Source organism: Leishmania donovani, chromosome 28, assembly GCF_000227135.1.
Source record: "Leishmania donovani BPK282A1 complete genome, chromosome 28".
Taxonomy (NCBI): domain Eukaryota; phylum Euglenozoa; class Kinetoplastea; order Trypanosomatida; family Trypanosomatidae; genus Leishmania; species Leishmania donovani.
Window position 1 is genome coordinate 295,840 of NC_018255.1, and position 21,241 is coordinate 317,080.

The 21,241-nt window shown below is 57.5% G+C and overlaps 7 protein-coding genes across 7 annotated transcripts; all 7 read left to right on the forward strand.

The window, feature by feature from the left end:
* Positions 1-595: 595 nt before the first annotated feature.
* On the forward strand, positions 596-1,045 carry LDBPK_280870 (RNA polymerase B subunit RPB8, putative; the record flags this gene model as incomplete). Its single annotated transcript, XM_003862138.1, has 1 exon — positions 596-1,045. One exon carries the CDS (start codon positions 596-598, stop codon positions 1,043-1,045), a length of 450 nt encoding a protein of 149 aa, XP_003862186.1.
* An 821-nt stretch (positions 1,046-1,866) lies between these two features.
* Positions 1,867-3,375, forward strand: LDBPK_280880 (hypothetical protein, conserved; the record flags this gene model as incomplete). Its single annotated transcript, XM_003862139.1, has 1 exon — positions 1,867-3,375. One exon carries the CDS (start codon positions 1,867-1,869, stop codon positions 3,373-3,375), a length of 1,509 nt encoding a protein of 502 aa, XP_003862187.1.
* A 1,070-nt stretch (positions 3,376-4,445) lies between these two features.
* Positions 4,446-5,204, forward strand: LDBPK_280890 (hypothetical protein, conserved; the record flags this gene model as incomplete). The annotated part of the gene is made up of 1 exon (XM_003862140.1): positions 4,446-5,204. The coding sequence occupies one exon, from the start codon at positions 4,446-4,448 to the stop codon at positions 5,202-5,204; it is 759 nt and encodes a 252-aa protein (XP_003862188.1).
* Positions 5,205-6,441: 1,237 nt separating this feature from the next.
* Positions 6,442-6,873, forward strand: LDBPK_280900 (RNA binding protein rbp16, putative; the record flags this gene model as incomplete). The annotated part of the gene is made up of 1 exon (XM_003862141.1): positions 6,442-6,873. The coding sequence occupies one exon, from the start codon at positions 6,442-6,444 to the stop codon at positions 6,871-6,873; it is 432 nt and encodes a 143-aa protein (XP_003862189.1).
* A 3,371-nt stretch (positions 6,874-10,244) lies between these two features.
* LDBPK_280910 (hypothetical protein, conserved) lies at positions 10,245-11,843 on the forward strand (the record flags this gene model as incomplete). The annotated part of the gene is made up of 1 exon (XM_003862142.1): positions 10,245-11,843. One exon carries the CDS (start codon positions 10,245-10,247, stop codon positions 11,841-11,843), a length of 1,599 nt encoding a protein of 532 aa, XP_003862190.1.
* A 5,439-nt stretch (positions 11,844-17,282) lies between these two features.
* On the forward strand, positions 17,283-17,813 carry LDBPK_280920 (hypothetical protein, conserved; the record flags this gene model as incomplete). The annotated part of the gene is made up of 1 exon (XM_003862143.1): positions 17,283-17,813. The coding sequence occupies one exon, from the start codon at positions 17,283-17,285 to the stop codon at positions 17,811-17,813; it is 531 nt and encodes a 176-aa protein (XP_003862191.1).
* A 699-nt stretch (positions 17,814-18,512) lies between these two features.
* LDBPK_280930 (hypothetical protein, conserved) lies at positions 18,513-21,125 on the forward strand (the record flags this gene model as incomplete). The annotated part of the gene is made up of 1 exon (XM_003862144.1): positions 18,513-21,125. One exon carries the CDS (start codon positions 18,513-18,515, stop codon positions 21,123-21,125), a length of 2,613 nt encoding a protein of 870 aa, XP_003862192.1.
* Between the last annotated feature and the right edge of the window lie 116 nt (positions 21,126-21,241).

A 21,241-nucleotide genomic window follows, 5' to 3' on the forward strand; every position in this document is an offset into this window, starting at 1 on the left:
ATTTTATCAACATTCCTTACTCCCTCTCCCCCTGTACAGGCTAACCAATGAGGCGCGCGCGTGAGCGTGAGAGTGTGCTTAGGGGACGTTTCTCTCAGCAGCACAGACTTGAACCGTTCAAGTGGGAAGAGGTGCGCTCTTCCGGTGCCAAGAGCGTTCCTTTCGTATGCTTGGTCTCGAATTACGTGTCTGTGGGCGTCATTGCGCTATGCTTTCACGCAAGATCTTCTCATTCACGCAACCACTCTCCTCGCACTCGCGCCCTTCTTCTCCGTTCCGTCCATCTTTGTTTCGTCGTTCCGCCACCTTTGGCACTTGCCCGTCGTCTGTTTCTTCTCCATTTTGAGGCCACACGTCCGTATTGGTTTCGCGGTGAAATCAAAACAGCGGCAGCCACGGAAACAAGAAGACACGGCTGCGTTGACGGCTCATCAGGTCCTTCTCTTCAGCTCCTACCGGCACATCCAAGAGCTGCGCGAGGCACTTTGTGCTGCTGTCTCAGAATACGCAGTGGCCTGGCGGAAGTGCAGAGAGCAGAAAAAAAAACATCTATCGAGTCTGAGACGTCGATCTCGTCCATCATACTCGCGTGAACATGAGTGCAAACCCCGTCATTCTCGAGGACACCTTCACGGTGAACGGTGTCAACACCGAAGGTACGGTGTACCTTCGAGTGTCGCGTATTCGCTGTGTCAATCAGGACGGCTCCCTCACAATAACGACGGACATCAACTCCGAGGAGTTCCCTGTTTCCACGAACGACCGCCTGACGATCGTGCTGGCCAACTCGCTTGAGCTAGGGGGCAAGACGGGTAGCAAGTACTACGATCACAGCGTTTACCACCGCGAGACGCGACTGAATGACTGTGACTACGCCATGCACGGCCGCGTCTACGGACATGAGGTAGTCGAGAACGGCCTAGAGGTTAATGTGCACATTAGCTGCGGTGGCTTGCTAGTGAACATTGTCGGCAAGCCGCAGGGGCTGCGAGATGTGCACTACAACAGCGACGTGTACATTCTGATCAAGCGCGTCAAGAACTGAGAGACCAAGAAGGAGAAAAAGCATGCACATATGAGACTCGTCATCGCCGTCGGCGTGCGCGTGGGAATGCTGCGCCGTACGCTCGCGATTTGTGTGCGTGTGTGCTCGTGTGCGCATCGGCATGCAATTGTGTTTGTGTCAGTGCTATCGTAAGACACGCATTAATTCATCTCCGGCGTAAGAAGAGACCTTAAATCGGCCATGGGAGCTTTCCTACCACAGCAAAAAAAAGATAGAGGGACGGACGACGGTGTCCCGTGATGGGCACAGCGCTCGTCTGATCTGACGCAGCGTACGAAGCCGCAGGTCTGCGTTGCCGTCTGCAAAGCTATCGCATGCGTATCACTTCAGGGGTGCCCTACCAAAAGCGCGTCGCTTGAAAAGGGTGGAATCACAGACCGAAAAAAAAAATGACAGGCACACGCCACCCAACACGGTGCTTCTGTCCCTTCGTCCCACAGCCGAGTTGTCCCTCTCGCCCCAACGTGGGCGCGGAAGGGTGGTGGCGATGGTAGGAAAGCGGCACTTTCAGAGGAGCTGCCGTAGATGATCGCCGCGCCCTCCTCTCTGCGCTTTATCGTCATCTCTCCGACCCCTTTCTTCGCGCGCGCACACACACGCGCACGTTTTTGCTCCCCTCCTCACTTTCTGCCTTTCTTTTTCGACTACCTCGCCTCTTCAGCCTGTTGTCCTGATCCGTGGGAGCGGTACCACCTCGGGGGTCCTCTTCTAGTGGCAGAGACCACAGTGCGCAAAGGCTGTGGTTGCTCAGCTACAGTCACTCTTTCACTCTTCACAGCAAACAAAGGCTCGCCACGCGGATGCGATCGTCTTGCGCTACTGGTGCACTGCTAAGCTCAGTGATCGTGCAGCACTCCTCCTCTCCCACCTACGCCACAGCCCGCCTCTACACCTCCAACTTCGGCAAGGCTAAAGCAGACGCCGAGCCATTGGACGCCGAGCAGCCCTCTGAGAACTCGGACAGGGCATCAAAGGGACCGTTATCCTCCTCCGCCCCGTCGCAGCCGCAGCAGCGATACCGGCGGCGCTCCTCTGACCCGCAAACACCGCGGGAAAGGGCCGACTTTCGGCGCGACTACAAGTACGCAAAGCATCGCCCCCTCCCAGATGCTCCGTGGCGACAACTGAAGACGAAAACGTACCTTGACGACGCGGAGCGTCTATATGGTCGCAAAGAGACTTGGCACACCGTCGAGGACGCTACTCTGCGGGAAAAGCTGGTTGCCATTCTGCAGGATTATCTGCGTGACACCCTTGCGGCTGCTCGCCTAGAAGCCAAGGATGCCCGCAAGTACGCCTTTCTGTGCTCCACCGCAGCGAAGCACTACCGCGCTCACGTTTCTTCTGGGGCCTTTGGGCTGCCAGAAGGCTTGCAGGAGTGGGCACGGGGCGTGGTAGCCGGGCGTGCCTCCTCACCCTCCGCCGCAAAATTGTCCACAACGCTGTCGACGACTCCTGAGATGGAAGAGGGCGACGCACATGCGGAGGAGGTGCCACAAGAAACGGGCGCCTCTTTTGCGCCGTCGCATGCAGCCGCGGCAGACGAGCACCACGACGATTCTGCTGCTGCTTTTCCTTCCCAAGAGGAACGTGACGCTGCTCGGTTTCGCGAGGAGCGTCGGCGTCGCGGTGCCGAGGCGAACCTGGCAAATACCGTTGCCATGGCAGGCCTGCCTGATGCTGACAGTCGGCACTCACCCCACTCTGCCTTTCCTTTCCTCCGGCAACGCGCGGTGGAGAAGGAGGCCACCCTCGATCCATCCTTGGTTGACTGGACGGCCAAGTACTTCTCTGAGGATGACGCTAGCACGTTCGCGGAGCCGCCACGGCTTCGTGCGGGCATGGTAGAAGACGAGGAGGGAAGTGTATCCGATCGGGAAGCAACCGGAGACGGCCGACAGGAGGAAGGCGCTTCGCCTCTTGGGATACTCGGTGCCGTCAAAGGCAGACGCCCGTCAGGCTTTGCGCCGCCGACGTTACCTGTGGCTCACCGCTCTGCCTCAATGCACGCACGTCACCGTCTGGGGCGTACGCTGCGCGACCACGAAAACCGTCATCGCGCCACCTTCGATGCCGAGGGCATCTACTACAAGGTTCGCCGACAGAGCGAGGTCGAGGAGCGTGCGCCGAAGCCACAGCAGGTGAGGGCCTCCGACTTGGAGACGCTCGGCAGGCAGGTCGACGTGGTGAAGGTGCCATGGAGTGTGGCAGCCAAAGCAAAGGCACAGGGATACTCGAGTGACACGCTGCGGGCGAAGGAGCGGCTGATTCGACTCACCCGCGGTGAAGACCCTGAAACAATTCCATAGGGCCGAACCAGCGAGGCGATCAGAGTAGTGGGAGACAAAAGAAGGAGGGGGAGGGCTGGTGGGGAACGGTGCTGCTACCCCTTCTTCTCCCGCCTCTCGACAAATTCCCACGCCACCCTACCCCCTGCATCACCTTGCCCTTCTTCACCCGAAACGCAAACCCTGACAGACGGTGCCTTTCGAGCACTCTGATGCATTCAGACTGAAGGAAGAAAACGAAAGCAGCAACAGCCGCCCTGCATCCGGGGGCCCTGTGCCCGTCTGCTCTCCTCGTCCGTGTGAAAGGCTGGCACATACCGGACGCGCGCGTGTGTGGAAGCTACCGCAGCAGCAGTTAGGGGGAGAGCAGGTGTGTGCGAGGGGTTAATTTCTGCCTCAGTTGTACAGGTTCGGATTCCCATCAGCTTAACACAAGAATTGCGACAACAGCAATGCCAAAAAGTAGGGCAGGAGAGTTGAAGGACAAGGAGGCGTATGCGTGCGTTGCATTGTTTCTTTCTTTGGGAGGGGAGGGGAGGGGGGTGTGGTAGCGCGGTGAAAAATGATGAATGGATCCGACATCGGCTTCTCACCCGACCTCACCACATAGGAGACATGACATGCCGCGCCACGCTCTTTCCGGTCAAAGCGTTGCACCTGCTCGAGTTGGCGACGTGTGCCTCACCCCCCTCCACGCCCCCGATGGACCTCGTCGCACCCTAGCACAGCGTTCGTCTGCTCACCTCCTTCATGCCGACGTGCTCCTTGCAGAACTCAAACGCGAGGTGCGATGAATGCAGTACCCACGCTGACGCCCACGGTGTCGGAGGCTGCTCTGACTCACTTGACCTCTTCCGTTTCTCTCTCATGTTTACTTCTTGTGTTTCCTTTAACACCGTTTCTCCGTGAGGCAAGGCACGAGAGGGGCATCCCACGGACTCTGTACCAACAACAGTAGTGTAGCGCGGACCCCTTTGTCGAGGATACGAGCGCTCTCGGAAACGGACACGCAGGAAAGGGGGGGAACGAACGTTGCGGGTGTTGGTGTGTGTGTGTGTGCTAAGCACCAGTGAAGGTGAAGGTGCCGCATTATGATTGCTTGGACGAGGCACCACCACGCGCGTTGTGCAAGCCTTCTTCGGTACAGAGGGGAGGTGTTGCACTTTTCCGCGGATGCACAGACCGGGCTGGTTCGCCTCGTCGCATGCCTATGCGACAGCACTGCAGCCACCCCGAGTGGCGCCGGCGTTGCTGCAGTGAGGGACGAAGAGGCCAGGCTGTGGAGCCAAGAAGCGTGCCGCGCGCAATGTGTGCCCTTCTCCTCTAAACAGGTATTTGTTTCTGCGGCCCCTTTGAGTGCAGATACGACACAGGACGAGGACGTCCTGGAAGCGACAGCGGCATGCATTTTTCCCTGCTACATCTCGTGTGGCTGTCCAGTAGTTGTGCAGGTGTCGCCTGGACACCACAACTCAAATTCCTCCGAGGCCGAGGTGATGTCAGTGAGTTGCGCCCCACCCTCGTTGCGTGTGAAGCGCCTCTATGTGCACAATCCTGCTGGCAGCAAACAAGGCACCCATGATGCCCACACGGCTTCTTACTACGCGCGCCTACCAGATGCCAGTTTTCAGTGCTGGCAGGAACACAGCAAAGCCGTCGACGGTATTCTGGACGTGTGCAAAGGACGACCTGACTCAGCCCTGCACAAGCGTTTTACGGGACTATCCAGCCTTGACGTTGAGGTGTTGGAGTTGCTGAACCTGACCAAGACTCTCGGGTGTGCCACCGGCGGCAGCGGCACCGCTTCTGTGGACTTCACTCGCAACACGTGTGGTGAGACAGCACTTTAGAGGGGTGCCCTCTGAGCCAACGATGTGAGGCCAAACTCCTCGCATGTGCGTGCGCTCGTATCGCAAGGTAAAGAGCCGGAAAAAAAAAGAGAGAAAGTCAACGCCGTGGCCAGAAACAGGCAAGCACGCCCTTTCGGTGGCGCAATGCTTTGCTCATGAGGCAGTTCTGCCCCCCCCCCCTATTTGTGTGTGTTTGTTTGCGGGTGTGCCGTCGTGAGTTGCCTCCGCGTCCGCCATCCTTTGTCCACAAGTTTATCATCTGCTCCTGCTACTGCTGCGTGTCTGCACAGAGAGAGTGCTTTGCAGAAAAAAAGAAGAAAGCGTCAACAACACACGAAACAGTGCAATCCTCTCATGCCCACTGTGCGAGATTAGGGGTGAGATGGAGAAGCAGCGGGCGATCCGGTGCTGTGCACATTGGGGCGTCTGCCTTCTGTTCCCCTGCGTTCAGCTCGCCCCTATCTTTCCTGGATTCCTTGTGACGTGTGAGACAGCAAGTGAGCTTTTGGGGCACAATAAGAATGCTGAGTGAGCAAAGAGAGGGAGGCTCTATTTGAGTGGATGTGGAGGAGTGCGGAAGGCTGTGGAGGAGAGCGAGGGCTGGGGTGTGTGACAAGGGAGGGGGTGGTGCAGCAACGCTGTGGCGTGCAACAGGTGAGGTCTGTTTTTTTTTTCTGACCCTCCTTCCCCCCTCCTAGCCTCTTTCTGCTCGATCCTTGCCATTTCTCTCGGTATTGCCTCTCCTCTGTTTGCCCTCACGTACGTCCCACCTCCCTCATTTCTTTTTCTTCCCGTGCGCGCTACCTCCGTGCCGCTGCCGACTTGGTACGCCCCAATGGTGAAGAACAACACATGTGCAACTCTCCGTGATCTCATCCCTCTTTCGTTCGTCCTCTTCTCCCCGCTGTTCGACCCCTTTTTCTTCCTCGTCGCGCGCACATGATGCCCACCGATACCGTCACCCATCACCACGCCGCACACTCCGCCGGCTTCCTCCGCCGCTTACCTCACACATGCGTACCGCGCACAGCATCTTGCTGCCACCACAGCATTGCACCTTTTTTTTTTGTCTCCATTTCTCTCCCCCTCTTCTCTTTTTTTGTCGACTCCTCACGCGTACTGACCTCATACGGTAGAGCAGAGAAGCAACCACTATAAAAAAAAAACAATCACGACCATCGCAACCCGCCTCTCTCTCCCTCTCGCGCCTTTCGTTGCTTGGCCATTACAAGCCGTCATGTTCCGTGCCTCCTCTGTTTCCCGCATTGCGCCATCCCTGGCGTTGCTGAACACCGGCAAGGTCGTCTCGTGGATGAGCGGCCGTGGCTTTGGCTTCATCGAGGACAATGCGGACAAGAGGCAGCACTTTGTCCACTTCTCTGCACTCCAGACGGAGACGGGAGGCTACCGCGCGCTCGCGGTTGATCAGGAGGTCGAGTTCGAGGTGGCGTCGCAGGACGGACGTACCCGTGCTGAGAACGTGACAGCCCCCGGTGGCGGCAAGCTCCCCTCGGGCCCCCGCCCGCCGGAGGGTGCCCCAAGCGGTCGTGGTGGCTTCGGCGGTGGCCGTGGTCGTGGCCGTGGTGGCCGCAACAGCAACCGCCAAGACCGCGGAGGGGATCGCGATGGCGGCCGTCAAAATGACAACAACTTCAGCGATGAGTTCTAGGCGCCAGGAAGAAAGCTAAAAAAAAAAGAGAAAAGAGGACGAGCGAGAGAGCTTTGGCGCGAGCTGTGTTTCTCTGGGTGGCGCGGCAGCCGCGCTGCACTCGGCTTCGCCCGCTCTTTCTTCTTTCTTTTCCGCCCTTTCTGTGTCTTCTTGCTCCGTGAGGCTCCTATAAAAGAGAGACTGACAGCTTTCAGCGTTAGCATAGAGAGAGTCGACGGGTATATCTGCGTGTGTGCGTGTGGCTGACGGCGGCGCATACAGCGCGCGCACACACACACAGAGGCACCTTTGTAACAGAGGTTGTCTGTGTGGCCAGGGGCGGTGGGGCGGGTTACGGCGAGAGCACAGTGGTGACAGCCATGCCTTGATGCAGGCAGGACGAACAGCGAGCAACTCGCTAAAAGCAATGAAGGAAAGAAGCAGGCAGAATCTTCTCTTATGAAGGAATTCCGTGCACCGTTCCTGTTCATGTTTCTGCCTTCCGCTCCCCCCTCCCCTGCTGAGTCTCGTTGTCTCTACGGGGGCACCCCGCTGGGCGTGCTGCTGCTTCTCTTGCTCCTTCCTTCTTTGCCGTGACATCTCATCACAGGCCAAAGGAAGCCAGCGCCAGGAAAAGGCGAGAGGGAGGAGAGGGGAGACTGAAAGGGGGAGGGTGAGGATCGAGTGTCAAGGGGAGGGTGGGGGGGGGGTGGCATTTCCAGCTGCACATGCCGAGGGGCGAGGGAAAGGGTGGAGGGGTCGGCGAGGGAGACAGACAGGCGTGCGCAAAGCTCGAGGGAAGTGCAGCGACCGGGTGTGTGTCATAGAACTCTGTCAGACTGATGGGAAGTGCGGACGCAAGAAAGCAGCGCACTCCCGCGGTCTTCCAGCGTGTGGGATGAAGAGGTGCTTTTGTCTTGTTTTTTGTGGCCTCCTCCTCTTTTGTCGCGTCGGGCAGTAAGCGTGCGCTCTTGTCGAAGTCTTGTGCGCGTGTGCCCGCACCCCTCCTCCTCGTCCTCCCCGCGTTTGTGTGACAGAAGTGCTCACGTCTTCGTGTCGAGAGTGTACACCCTTTCTGTGCTTGATTGTGAACGTGTGCGCATGTATTTTGTGTTGGCGTTCGTTGTCTTTTTTTTTTTGCTCTGTGGTTAAGGTGTCCGCGTGCCTGCGCGACTCGTCTTTTAAGGGCGTTTCTTCTTTTTTTCCTCCCTCCTTGGGCTTGGTAAGTATGCAACAACCCCGACGTGTGTGTGCGCGCGCGTGTACGTGTGCCCGTTTCTCTTTCTTTTTTTCTTGTGCACACGTGCGTACCGTCACTCTCTGCGGCAGCGTCAGTGATCGCATCCCTGCATTTCCGACGAAGCGAAGCGCCTCTTCCGCTTTTCTTATTTTCTTTTCCATTGTGAGCGTCGACACATGTGCGCACACTAATCTGGGTGCGATCGTCGTCGCTTCTTTGAGAGAAGCAGAAGGGGAGAGGGAGGGCGGCCGTCAGAAGCGGGGCCAAGGATGCAGCGGCCAGCACAAAGGTAGCAGCGACCGGCAGGCCGAAAGTAACCCGGTTTCAATCAATGGCCATGAGATAGAGGGCAGAGTTGCGGAAGCACATAATAGCTCGGTGTCACCACTAAACAGCAAACTAAGAGAAGAAAGGGTAAAGAAACTCACACCTACACACCCACACTCGCACACCCACAACGAAACACCTCAAGAAACAAACGCGCGCCCACGGAAGATGCCGAAGGGGTGCGAATCTCACGGAGCTGTCAAGGACTGGATAAAAATAGAAACTCACAGTGGGGATGTGCGGGATTCGTGTGTTCTCTAATGAATCCTTCATGGCGTCGTCTATCCCATGATGAGGGTTGTTGCACGGATGTGCTGGTTGCTCTGGGAGGTACAGTAGTCTTCTTCTCTTCGCCTCCTTCATGAGGCAAGGGAGGAAGGTGTGCATCTGCGCCCGCCATCATTGGCAACCTACCACCATGCAAGCGACAGAGTAGGCGTTGAGGGGAGGGGAGGAGGGGTCAGCTTGCAGGAGCGCTCTCACAGGTGACTTGTAGAGGTACTGTCCACGTGCCTCGACCTTCTCCTTTCTCTTCATTCAGCTCGCTTTATCTCCCTTGATCTCTGCGCCGAGGCCGCTTTCGATGCTGTTTTTCCTTCAGCTGGTTGCATCCTCTTTCGCTCATCCCTTCCGCGTCTGCCTCTCATCTTCCGCTTGCTTCTCGCCCCTGCTGCAACACAACGCATGCATGCACGCACGCACAACCGCAAAACACACCCTGACCCCCTTCCCGCTCTCACGCACGATTGCGATCGTTATATGCACCCACATCTTCCTCTGCACACAGTCCTTTTTTTTTTCCTTCTTCCGAAGTAGTATCTTCTGGGAAGCGGCCTTGTGAGCTGCGCATTTGCAGCCTCCTCTTCCTCCTCCTCCCTCTCCAACGTCTTGCTTCACGCGCACGCACGAACGCACGCACGCACAAGCGGAAAAGCGCACATGCGCATGCAAAGCTAAGCGGGAAGAAACCATAATACAGAGTGAGACGACAACGCTAGGATAGGCGAGGCGCCGAAGTACTTCGATACGGCAGCAACGCAGGCATCCACACTTTGAGCTATACACACGCAGAGGCTGCAGGAGCGTATGAGCGTAGCCGCTCATCCGTGCCACGTACGTCTCCTCTCCCTTTTCCCGTTTTCTTGCCTTGTACTTTTCTTCTCTCATGTTGTACCTCGCCACTGCACCCCGGCCACCTAGTTCCCTCACCTCGATCTTTGTTGCTCCCCACCTCTCTTCTTGGCCGAGCTTCCGACATCGTTGACTTGGTAGTCTCCGAAGCACTGGCCAGCGCCTTCAACTCTCCCCCTTCAGCGAGTTGTTTTTCCTGTGTGCCCCATATATATCTGCCCCCCTTGTTACTTTTCTTCTGACCTTCTCGTGCTACGAAGCCACAAAACAGAGGTAAAGCCATCTGTGTCTGTGTCTGCTTGTGCGTGTCTGCTCCCTTTTGTTATTCGATTTTGTCTACTCCCCTCGTGCCCATCTTGAAGGCCACCGTAGAGAGGAGCTCACACAAGCTAGCGTCGCCGCTTTTCGCTTTCCAGCAACGCCCGCCTTCTTGGGGCCACTTCATCAAAAGCGAAAATACGTCCTTCTACACACAAACACACACGCGCATCAAAGTACCGCCTCCGACCTCGTTTGCCCCACTCTCTGTCTCTCGTGTTTTCGCGAGTGACGGCGTCACCTCGCCCTCTATCCTTCACTCCACTGATCGAGGGAGGTTTTCACGCACGTGCTAAGCACGACACCGCGCCAGTAAGGTCAGGACTAGCAGAAACGAGGGGGGGGGGTGAAAGGGAAGGAAGAAAGGGGGGACGCCATGTCATCGCCAGGCGCGTTGCAGCCGTGGCATGTGCGCTCCGAGAAGCTATCAAGAATCCCGATGATCCCGGTACTGGCCATCAAGCACCCGGAGGAGCCTTATTCTACATCGCAAGCGACCGTAAACTCAACGACCACGTTTTCGCCCTCGTTCGCATCTGCTCAGACGCCAGACGATATGGGCAAGAGAGGGGGATCGACGGCCGCGTTAACTGAGGTGAACCACCTCGGGGAACGCTACAGCAGCTCCAACGGCTCCACGTCTGTCTCGGACGACGGACAGTGCTCCGGCGAAACGGCGGCGGTGTGCGCGCCGTTCCACTATCACGAAAACTCAGATTCCTGTGTGTGCCCCATGTGTAAGCTGACACTTTACATTTCCCACGTGTACCGCGATCAGCGTCGCGCCTCCCCACACGTGATGGCGGCGCGGCCCTCGCCCGAGTACGTGATGGCCCCGGATGGGTCACTGCCGCTGCTGACGCCGATCTACAAACCAGATGGCGTGTCGGTGTGCCCTGTGTACACCGCTTTTGGCTTCTGTCCCTTTCTCAGCGGCTGCTTCTTGCCGCACGACGAGGGCAGCTGCGCCTCCGCGCGAGTGCCGCGACTGGCGTCGGCGGAGGAGGAGCTGAAGCGACTGACGCAGCGGGCGAGGGAGCTGCAATGCAGCGATGTATGGGCGTGTGAGGTGTGCGGCTACAGCCATGTCGACGAGTTTTGCGAAGTGGCGCTGGGCACGGAGCACTACTTCCGTCAGTGCCCGCGTTGCACCTTGATGTGCTTCTTTCCAAACATCACGTACCTTGTGGAGCACATCTTGTGCAGCGTTGGTGACGACTACCAGTTGTTCAAGACGGAGGTGGATCGCTACCGAAGACTGCTGCCGGACTTGTTCAAGATCCCGCTTACCTTCGAGGCTCACCGTGTGGCAAGCATCGTTTTCGCATGGAGTCTCCTCTCACCGGTGCACGCGCGTGACGCGATGAACAGTGTTGTGCGGGAGTTTCCTAATGTCGAGTCTATCATCAGCGTCGGGAGCGGAGCCGGGTACATTGAGCACATCTTCAACCGTGTCATGCACCAGGTGCCACTGAGAGAGGAGTGGGCGGTGGATCGAGAGCGCTTTCCCACGACATCCTTCGACGACGTGCGGTGCGACTTCTACGGCAAGCGCACCATCCCCATCTTCGCCTTCGACGCGCTGGCGCTGCAGAGGACATACAGCGTGCATGTCTCCATAGGGGGTCCGATCTCCCTCTACTCGCTCAACTGCAAGCAGTCGGTGCTGCTGCTCTGCTGGCCGCCGTTTGGCTCTCGGGAGCGGGAGGAGAGCTCGATGGGCTTTGAGGCACTCGAGTACTTTACTCGCGAGGGTGGCTCGATGCTCATCTACATTGGCGACACCGCCGCGACGGGGGACTGGCGCTTTCACATGCTTCTCAAGTCCCACTACAAGCTTCTACGGGATTACCCGGTGCGCCGAGAGCTGCGTCGGTGGTGTCCACAGGAGATGGGCTTCGTGTATGGCGGCAACGACACCATCGGTGTCTACCAACTGCGCGAGACGCCGCTGTCTTCGGTGGGATTCAGCTAGCGACCTTGAAAAGTCGAAGAGGGACAGGCACCGACTGGCAACATTTCACATCCTTCAAGAGGGTAAGCGGCAGGTTGAAGACGCGCCGTCATCTACGCTCTCAAAAAGAAAAGGGAAGCCCCTAACACAGACGCGGATGCGCCCACGCGTTCTTCACCGGGGTTAGTCACAAGAAGCGAAAATAGCATGAGCCACTCGCTCTCGCATATGTCTGCCTGTCTGTCTGTCTCTCTCTCGCTCTGGGTTTGTGTGTGTTATACTGGTTCCCTCCTCGCATTTCCTCTCCTCCACGTCCTCTCGTTTTCCTTTGTGCGCTCTTTTCTCCCTCGACGCTCTCCTCTCCTCGCCTTCATCCCGCGTTCCTTTTTTTTGTTCACCTTCCCCTCCCCGTAACGTCCGATTGCATACCCATAAAGCACAGCGAATATAGAACATATATATAATCAGCACATACACACACTCCTACACACACAGCAGGAAAAAAAGGAGACCAAGGGATCCTTCGTGTTTGTGTGTCTGTGTGTCTCTCTCCTCTCTGTGCGTGAGTGCCTTGGGTGGGCGCTGTAGCGGACGAGTCTGGCACGAACGTCTGTTTTCCTTTCTTTTTATGTCTGCCTTGGGAGAGATGTAGCCTTGAGGGGGGGGGGGGAGTTTGCGCGCAGTTGGGTGAGACGACGGCTATGAAAGGCAAGGAGGGGTGCGTTTTTGAATGCTCCTCTCCCATTCTTTTGGCGACAATGTACGCCAAGAGAGAGAGGGACCAGCGGGCCTTGACGAAGCTCGTTTTTCATAGGCACGGAAGGGCTGATCGTACGTGCGTGCGTGTGCGCGTGAGTGCTACAGACAATATCAGTGCGGCGCCATGCTCGTACGCAAATGAAAAAGCAAAAAAAAAGGAAAAAACGGCAACGGCTCAGCTCACCTGCGGCAAAGGCGGAAAGGGCGAGTCGACGCGATTTACAAAAAAAGGAGAGGAGGGTAGAGAAGCCGCAAAAGGACGTCAAGGAGGGTAGTGGTGAAGGACAAGTACGTGGGCGGGCAAGGGTGTGAGGAGTGGGGGTGGATTGCAGAGAGTTCGGACGTCGTTACTGAGGCAGAGAAAAAGAAGAGCATACTGTGAAGAGAAATGAGTGGTGCTTGGTGTGAAGCGGGAGGGCGAGGGCTATTGATGGGAGTAGGTAGACAAGGGTAGCAGCCGCATGTGGACAGTCGCTCGCTTAGGTGTGTTACCGTCTGGGGTTCATAGATCTTCTTTTTGAAACACAAAGAGGATGTCGCTGAAACAGGGAGTCAGAAAGGAGGAGGGCGGGAGGGCGAGAGCGAAAAGGCGACGTGCGGATGTGTGCGCGCATCGTCGAACTCTTCACATCGACACCTGATACAGAGAACGAGCAGCGCTCCCCTCCTTGCCAAGAGATGTACCTTGTGTGTTTTCGCAGTGGTTCATCTTTGCCATTCCCGTCGATGATTCCCAATCAAAAGAGGTTTCTGGGCTTCTCCGTCGTTCCTCTCCCCCTCTCCCCCTCCCGCTCCCCACCCTTTCGCCCACTGGCAGGAATTTTGTGTCTTTTTCGTGTCGCCAGGAGGCGCACAACGATGTGATGCGGTTGAACGCGTGCGGCCTCTTTTGCTTTCCTTTGCTGCACAGCCTCTTGTTCTTCTCGCCAGAGAAAGCTCACGCTTGTGATCTACGGTGTTTCCACTTGCGTGTGTACGTGCGCCCTTGCGTATAGGTGTGGGGTGCCAGACGCCCCCTCTTCCCCCTCTTATCCCTGCCAATGCCGAACCCCGCTTCTGGTCGTCGCAGGGTCGGGTGCCTATGACGTAGCGAAGTCAGGGCTATGCATGGCTGCTCATGTGGGTGGCCAGGTCCTGGCTGGCGTTGCGTCGGAGCGACCTGCGACCTGCGACCGTGGGCACGCCTGTGCCATCCATGCGATAGGCAAGGTGTCAGCGTGACTCGAACGCATCCGGCCCCCGGCCTGCGCTGCCTACTGGTGGGGAGCCTGGGCCGCCTTGAGGGATGCACCAGGTGGTGACCGACACAATGGGAACGTCTGTGAGGCGACCTACTCCGCGGGTGTGGGTAGGGTTTGAGGCAGGGGTTGTGCTCCGACGGCTGAGTCGGCTCAGCGCTGTAAGGAATATGCACGTTGAAAAGATATTTTCGTTTCCGCTTGTGGGCCAAAGGCTTTGCTCTTCGATGCTCCCCACTCCCTGCTGCTGTCCTCTACTCGTCTGAAAAACTAATGGCCGTCGGTGGTCGACGTACGTGCGCACCCCGGATACGCTCTCGAAAGGAAGGAAAAGGAGCTGGCTTATGCATGTACCTCTAGTGAACACTGCTGCACCATTGTCTTTACTTGCGGGGCCTTCAATGCTCGAGTAATGCTCAAACGAGCATTCCTTTATGTCCCCCCTCCCCATCCCTCCTGTTTCCTATGCACCCTCGCTCTCTCCGTGCAGCTGTACGGGTGTGCTGCCATGCTGTTCTTTCTTTTCGTCCTTTTTTTTGTGTCGCGTGTGTGGTCAGTTTTTGCCTGTTATGTTTTTTTTTTTTCCTTTACGTGTGTATCGCTGTGTGTGTGTGTGTCCCGCCCCCTCCCCCTCCCCTTTTTCATGCGCCGTTCTGCCTTTCTCCATCGTTACTGGTGGCTCTCTGCCCCTCACCCCCACCCCGGGGGAAGAAACATTGGAGTTAGAGGGACGGCTGGGTTATCGACGCCACCTTCCCCTTTAACACAAGCATGCGTGTCGCGCCTGAACGGCAGGCAATTTAACCAACACGAAACCTCAACAAAAAACTTCTTTCCGCTTCTCCTATACCCGTAGCAGTACTCTTGGGATTCGCGTTTCACCTATGTTTGCGGGCGTGCATGTGTGTGCGCGTGTGTCGGCTTGCCGCTACTGTCTTTGTAATTGCTGCTGTTGCCAGGGGGGTGGCACTTTTTCTTTATTTTTTTTGTCGTGAGTTTGCCGCTTTCGTTGTGCCTCCTTCTCTACCTCCTTTCCCTCCCCCACAAGCACTTGGATCTTGTGTCGACCTTCTGCCCTTATTTGCGCCTCCTCCCTCTTGGCACTGCCTACGTTGTCCATTCTCCCCCTTTCCACTCGAGGCGGCCGCTCCGACCGCGACGCCATCGCCTTCCCTTCTTCATGGGTTCGAGCCGAATGCTCGTCTTGTTTTTTTTTTCTTTCGTTCTTCTCTGTGCTTCATGATATTTTTTTTGGGCGTCTCGGTCATGCTGCACACACTTACAGATCTTACAGGTGCGCGTTATTATCATCATTAGTATTATGGTTATTATTATTGTGTGCGTTTGTGTGTGTGTGTGGTGTTTATTGCGTAGGCTGTGCGTGCGTGGGTAGCTGTGCTTGTGATGACGGGGGAGGGGAGGCTGGGGGCTGCTGCTGCTATCATGGGGTGGCATAGTCTTCTCTCTCAGCTGGCCCGGAGAGTACTGCTCCTTTTCATGTGCGTAGGGCTTGTCTTCACGTAAACAGAATCAGCAGCTGTCGCATGTCTCTTTACATCTTCTCACAATTCTGCGTCTTCATTGCGTCATTTCCATCTTGCCGCCTTCCGCTTTTGCTTTTTCTCCTTTCCATCTCAGCTGATCGAAAGAAGGAACGCTAATGCCGATGACGATGATGCGTGCGCCGATTTGAACACAATGTCTTTCATGTTTTCTCCTGCTTCCCTCATCCTCTCTCTCTGTGGGGTTCGTGTGTGTGTGTGTGTGTGCATTCAAGCTGTGTGATCATGGTCAATAACTGTTTCTTGTCTCTCTCTTTGTATGTGCATGATGGCGGGCTGGAAGGAGCTTTTCACGGCTTTCAAGGGGCGTACGCGCACCGACATGTCCCTACTGCGTGCGGCACTGTGCTCTGACGATCAAGAGAAAAAAAAGCAAACCGAGCGGAGAAGATGGTCGCTTGTCTCCTGAACGGCTTATGGGTTTACTCGCGTGCCTTGAATTGTGTCCCCGCCCTACCCTGTTTCTTTCCTGTTTGTGTCCCTGTCGTATGTGTGCGTGCTCACGATGGGACTCTGCCGTTTCTCACCGCACGACTGCTCTTCATGGGCGGGTTGCTAGGCGGGTGGCCGGCCATGCATGCGAGCGTGTGTGCGCGAATGGGCGACGCCACACCACTCTCTCTTCTCTTTAGATCAGAGCACATCAACAGCGCTGCCCCATTTCACATGAGCCCCCCCCCCCAAAAAAAAAAAGACAGCGAAAGAGGAATTTCAATACAGGAAATGAACGAGAAGTGTTCTCGTAAGCTCGGCTTCGTGATCGCTACACTTGCGCTTCTCCCGGTTACGTCATCCTGTCGGCGTTGTGCGCTGCGGAGTTTTGAGCGGATTGGGGGATGAGTGAAAGCGGTGCCATGCTGCTTCCCTTAGGCACATGCCGGCCCACTACTTTTATGTAGGTGCCTCTGTGCGCGCAGTCTTCGTCGTCGGCCTTTGGCGGCTGCGAGCTCTCGTGCTGCCAATGACATCCACAGAAAATAGTTCTCGTCGAGTAATCAGCTACCATATGTGTGTCTCTTTCTGCTTCAAAGTGAATCAGGATGCTTGGGGGCGGGTACCCATTACTACCTGAGGTAGCTGCTGAAAGTCACCATCCCCGCCCCCGCCCCCTCTTTCTCCCTCACCTCAAAGGTCTCGTTACACTTAAGTCCACCGTCCACGCTCTCCGCCCTGCTTTGGTGCTTTTCTCTGTTTTCTCCATGCCTTCCTTGTGCTCTTATCATGCCGCGATAGAGGCGGGCCTTATTTTCTCTCTTTGTATGTGTGGTTTACACCCGGGTGTCTGCAAGCACTCACACGCAAGCGCACTTCATTACTCTCTCACAGCGTTGCCGCCCTTCGCGTTTCGTTTTTTTTTTCCTTCCCAAAAGTCGCGGAGGGCTTCGTGATCGACTCTTTCACGCTCGGAACCGTGGCGAGCATCACCGCAACCTGCAGAGCACGCACACCCTTTTCACCTGCCTTGGTAGGAAAACCGCAGAGAAAGAGAGACGCGTCGAAGGAGCCGAAATAAGAGGCGTGAGCAAACCGAGAGGAGCGGCCTTCCCTCCGCCTCTTCTTCGGCGGCCGGCGGCAGCGCTGTTGCCCAGTCTTTGATTGTGGGCACGCGTGCCACTGCAAGCAGGGAGGGAAGGGGGGACCATTATCGCAGGGGCGAGGCCTGCACCTGTACCTGTGTGTGTGTGCCTCGATCTTTCTCCGAGTGTGGAGTCGCCAGCGCTTGTCTACGGAGTCTATACAGACACGCGTATACACTCCCTCCTCAGCTGCCCTGTTTTGTTCTTCTATTCGTTTCAGCTTCGAAGTCCCCCCCCCCTCTGTTAATCAACACGCGCCATCGCACATCACTTTCCTCCGCTTTCTGAAAAGAAAAGAGCGCTCTCAGGAGTTGGGCGACAGGGATGAACGAGCTGGAGTACTTCGTCGTCAGTACGCACGGGAATCGGTGTGATATCATGCGCTACATGCAGCAGCTGCGAGACTTGGATGAGTGGATCGAGTACCACCTCTCTCACCTTCGTGCCATTGCAGCCGAGCGGGTGGCATACCAGAAAGCGCAGGCACGCAAAAAGCAAAGCGGCAATTGTGGTGGCACGCGTGGCCGAGGAGGCCGCGACCGCGGTAGAGGACGAGCATCTGCTGCTGCAGAGTCGACCTTGCACGCACACCACGTGCATGATGTAGATGCGAGCCCTCAAGGAGAAGTTGGCGGCAATAACGGCAATGCAGACACCGTCGCCGGGGCGTACGCAGCGGGGCTCCAGCGGCAGTTCGCGTGGCACGAGACGTGCGTGCAGCGCCGCTGCCACGAGCGAGAGGCCGTGGCGGCGGAGCTCGCGGAGCGGTGCTCCGAGGTGCGACTCTCCATGGCCTCGCGCCTGGCCAACTTTGCTGCTGTAGCAGATGTCCCCGTGACGGAGCTGTCTGGGTAGGCTCTTTGCAGTATTCATGACAAGCGGCAAAACTTCGGTACAGTATGCATGCAGAGAAGCGGGGAAGTTTTGCGAGCTCGTGAGTGCCTGCCCAGCGCGCGAGCATTGTGTTGCACTGAATGGAATTGGTCTTGTGTTGGCCTGCTTCCGAACAACCAAAAAATAAATGCAGCGCGACGATGCAGCGTACGTGGGCGTCGCTGCGGCTCTCTCTCTCCCTCTCGAGCTCTCTCGTGGCGCACGCACGGCGAATAAGAAACACAATCAGCAACTCGATGCAGCGCATCCGTCACCGCTACAGCTGTTTCGGCGTCGCCTGTGCGTTCCATATAGACTGAGAGCTGTGTGTCTGTGTTGGCGCGCCTCTCTCTGTTTCCATCGTGTGTCCAGGACTACCTTGTGCTCGTCAAGCAAGCATACTAACGTTTCTTTAGGTGCCCTGACTCTTGGTGCCGAAATCGCATGCACCACTGACCGTGTTCCCACTTTGCCAAGCCTTTCTCTCCTTTTTTCTTTCTCGCGTCGTGGCGTGCGTTGGCTCGGCTACACTTCACCTCCGCATTTCTTGCACCTACAATGCAACGCAGACGTGAGACCCTCCACCGCATCATTGCCCAGCACACCAGCCCCCCCCCCCGACGCCTTCATGCGTTGCATCGTTGCTGATTAACATTACCGCTGCCGCGCGTTGAAGAGCAGATGCGGTTACCTGAGGGAACATCGCACACGGTTGCGCGGGGCACCTGCGCAACGCTCCATCGCGCCTTTCCCAGCCAGACTTGCGGACAGGCCCCGACCCCACCCCTTTCACACACAGCCACGCACATCAGCGACGGGAGCCCAGCAGCCAACATGCATGGCCTACACATGCGCTGCCGCCAACAGCGCCTCTTCACTGGCGCCTTGTTCCCAGAGACCCTCAACGATCAGATCGCCGCATTTGCGCGTCGTCACAAGCTGCAGAGCGACGTGTGGGTGCCGCGCAAAGCCTTCGACACGGCACTCAAGCCGTACAATGTATACATTCTGCCGAAGGCGACCCTCTGCGACCTCACCCTCACCCCGGGTGGCGGCATGGGCGATGTGACGGCGGCTATCGGCATAGACCGATGTCTTGTGAACGCTGAGCAGACATCGAACCGGCATCTACTCGAGAGTTTTGCCGACTTCATGGTGTCGTGCCTCACCCCGCCTGAGCAGCTCCCAACACGCATTCAAATCCAGTCCTTCCCACCCGCTGCCGCTGCGGGTACGCAGGTGGCCTGTCACACAGCCGCTGCTTTGCCATTATCGGGGCGCCAAACGCAAAGGAAGAACGCCAGCGAATACTTCAGTGCCGCCAGCGGCGGCGAGTGCCCCACTCCCTTGCTGGCGGCAGCGACGGACTCCGGCCTCTTCCCTGTTCTCCCGCCCGACCCCACCTGGGACACGTTAGTACCCTTTCGGCACCCGCTCGCCCTGAACGGGTCGCTGTTGGTTGGCACCGATACGACTGCGCAGTTGCTGAAGTGGCAACAGGAGAGTTACAAGTGGAATAACTACTGGCGTCGTCTGCGGGGGGGAAAGTGGCGGCGGCAGAGCTTTTATTCCGTGTGCGACACCGAAGTGCCGGGCCGGTACAACCCGTATTTCTGCGTCCGCTACGTGCCGCACACGTACACAAACCTCATCTTCCCGCTGGCTACCGCAGTGCTGATGCGGCACCGTGCCGTCGCACACAAGTACGTGTCGCGACTGTGGCTGACACTGAAGCAGGCAGAGGAGCTGTTCGGCACAAGCCTGCTTCCCGAACGCGCCAACGATGAACCGGTCGTATACTGCAATTACTTTACCGCTGGCATGGAGGCCACCGCCTTCTACTGCGCAGACCAGTTCGCCGGCGGCAGCACCATCTTCCCGACCGCGCGCGAGCTCGACATTGCGGCGAAAGGCGTGAGGCTGCCTTCCGCGAAGCTGCGCGCATACCCGCTGCTTGCCCGCCTGCTTGACCAGTACGAGGAGGGGAAGACGACCGATGGTGCAAGTGGTGACAGACCTGGCACGGATCAGACAATGCTCGACGCCGGCCGACACGTGGAGTTTTTTCAGCACAGGCAGCGGTGTGGGGCAGTCCGGCTGCATGGCTTCTGGAAGCCAGAGACAGAGAGGAATTATCTGCAAAACACCAGGATGGCTGGAACCCTCGCGCGCCAGTGTCTGCTGTGCGACTACCCCCGGCCACTCTTCTTCTCTCACCGCGCGCTTCTCGCCTTCCATCTCCGCCTACAGGAAGGTGAACAGGGCATCGTCCAAACACGGCTGCCGATTCGCGTGAACAAGCTCTTGGCATGGTGCAAAGGCGAGTGCTGGTTCAACGTGTCGCAGCTGCGCGAGCCGACTGTGGCGCAAGAGCTGATGGACCACCCACCCGTGCACTTTCTCACGCGCCGGAGTCTTCAAGGCGTTGTCGCCGTCAACTGCTGCCGTGCCCAATGTGCACGGCGATGTGACACAGCGGCTGCTGCCGTTTCGTCGAGCTCGCCAACGTCTTCCGTCCCCACGCGATGCAACTTTAGCGCAGAGTGGATCCCCGCTTACGTTCTGGAGATGACGGGGTGGCGGCTGCGGGAAGGCGCCCAAGGCGTGCCATACGTTCCGCTCGCTGCGGGGGCCGCGTTCAAACACTTTCCTCTCGGTGGCAACATCCTCTTCTCCATGGCGGACGTCAGCCTGCACGACGCTGCGAAGGACTGGCTGCGGCGCTACACCCCTGTCGACCAGGAGGGGTATCCTTTCCTTCGTGGCCTGCGCCAGGCAATGACGCTACGCGCCTTCGAGCGGGGGTACCGCGCCCACCAGTGGCTGATCCACCGCGTGCGCAAGAATGGGGGCTTCTCGCCCCCCTTGCTGACGTTACGGGGAGCGTTCAAGCCAGTGTGCATGTCTGCCTCTCAGCCGCTACTCGCCACATCCGCGTTCGTGAAGGCACCGTTCGTGCGAATGGGCAACTTTGAGTTTGTCAACGCGGAGGAGGTGGCGTGGATGAGCAGAGCACATCCGTGCAAGGGCGCCGCAGCGCAAGAGAGCGGCGCCGAGGGGCCTGATGCACCGCTCCTTCAGATGAGCAGCGGCGCGCGCTTTCAGGTGGAGTCGGGGATGGGAATGTCGGCGGAATCCCTGCTGCGGCATTCCGTCAGGGAGACGGACGATGCGGCAGCCTTGGGCGATACTGCAACCTTCGACGGGCATGACGTCGGTGAGGCGGACGACTGCAGTGAAGTCGACGAGGGATGGACAAGTGGTGATCTCTCCACACTTCTGTACGTTCAATAGAAGAGCGCCACAAAACGGGCGCACTCTCGGTGGCGCTACTTCGGCTGAGCGAGGAGGGGAGTTGTGGGGTTGCGTGTGCCTTCTGTCCTGATGAAGGAAAATGGTTTATGTGCCCC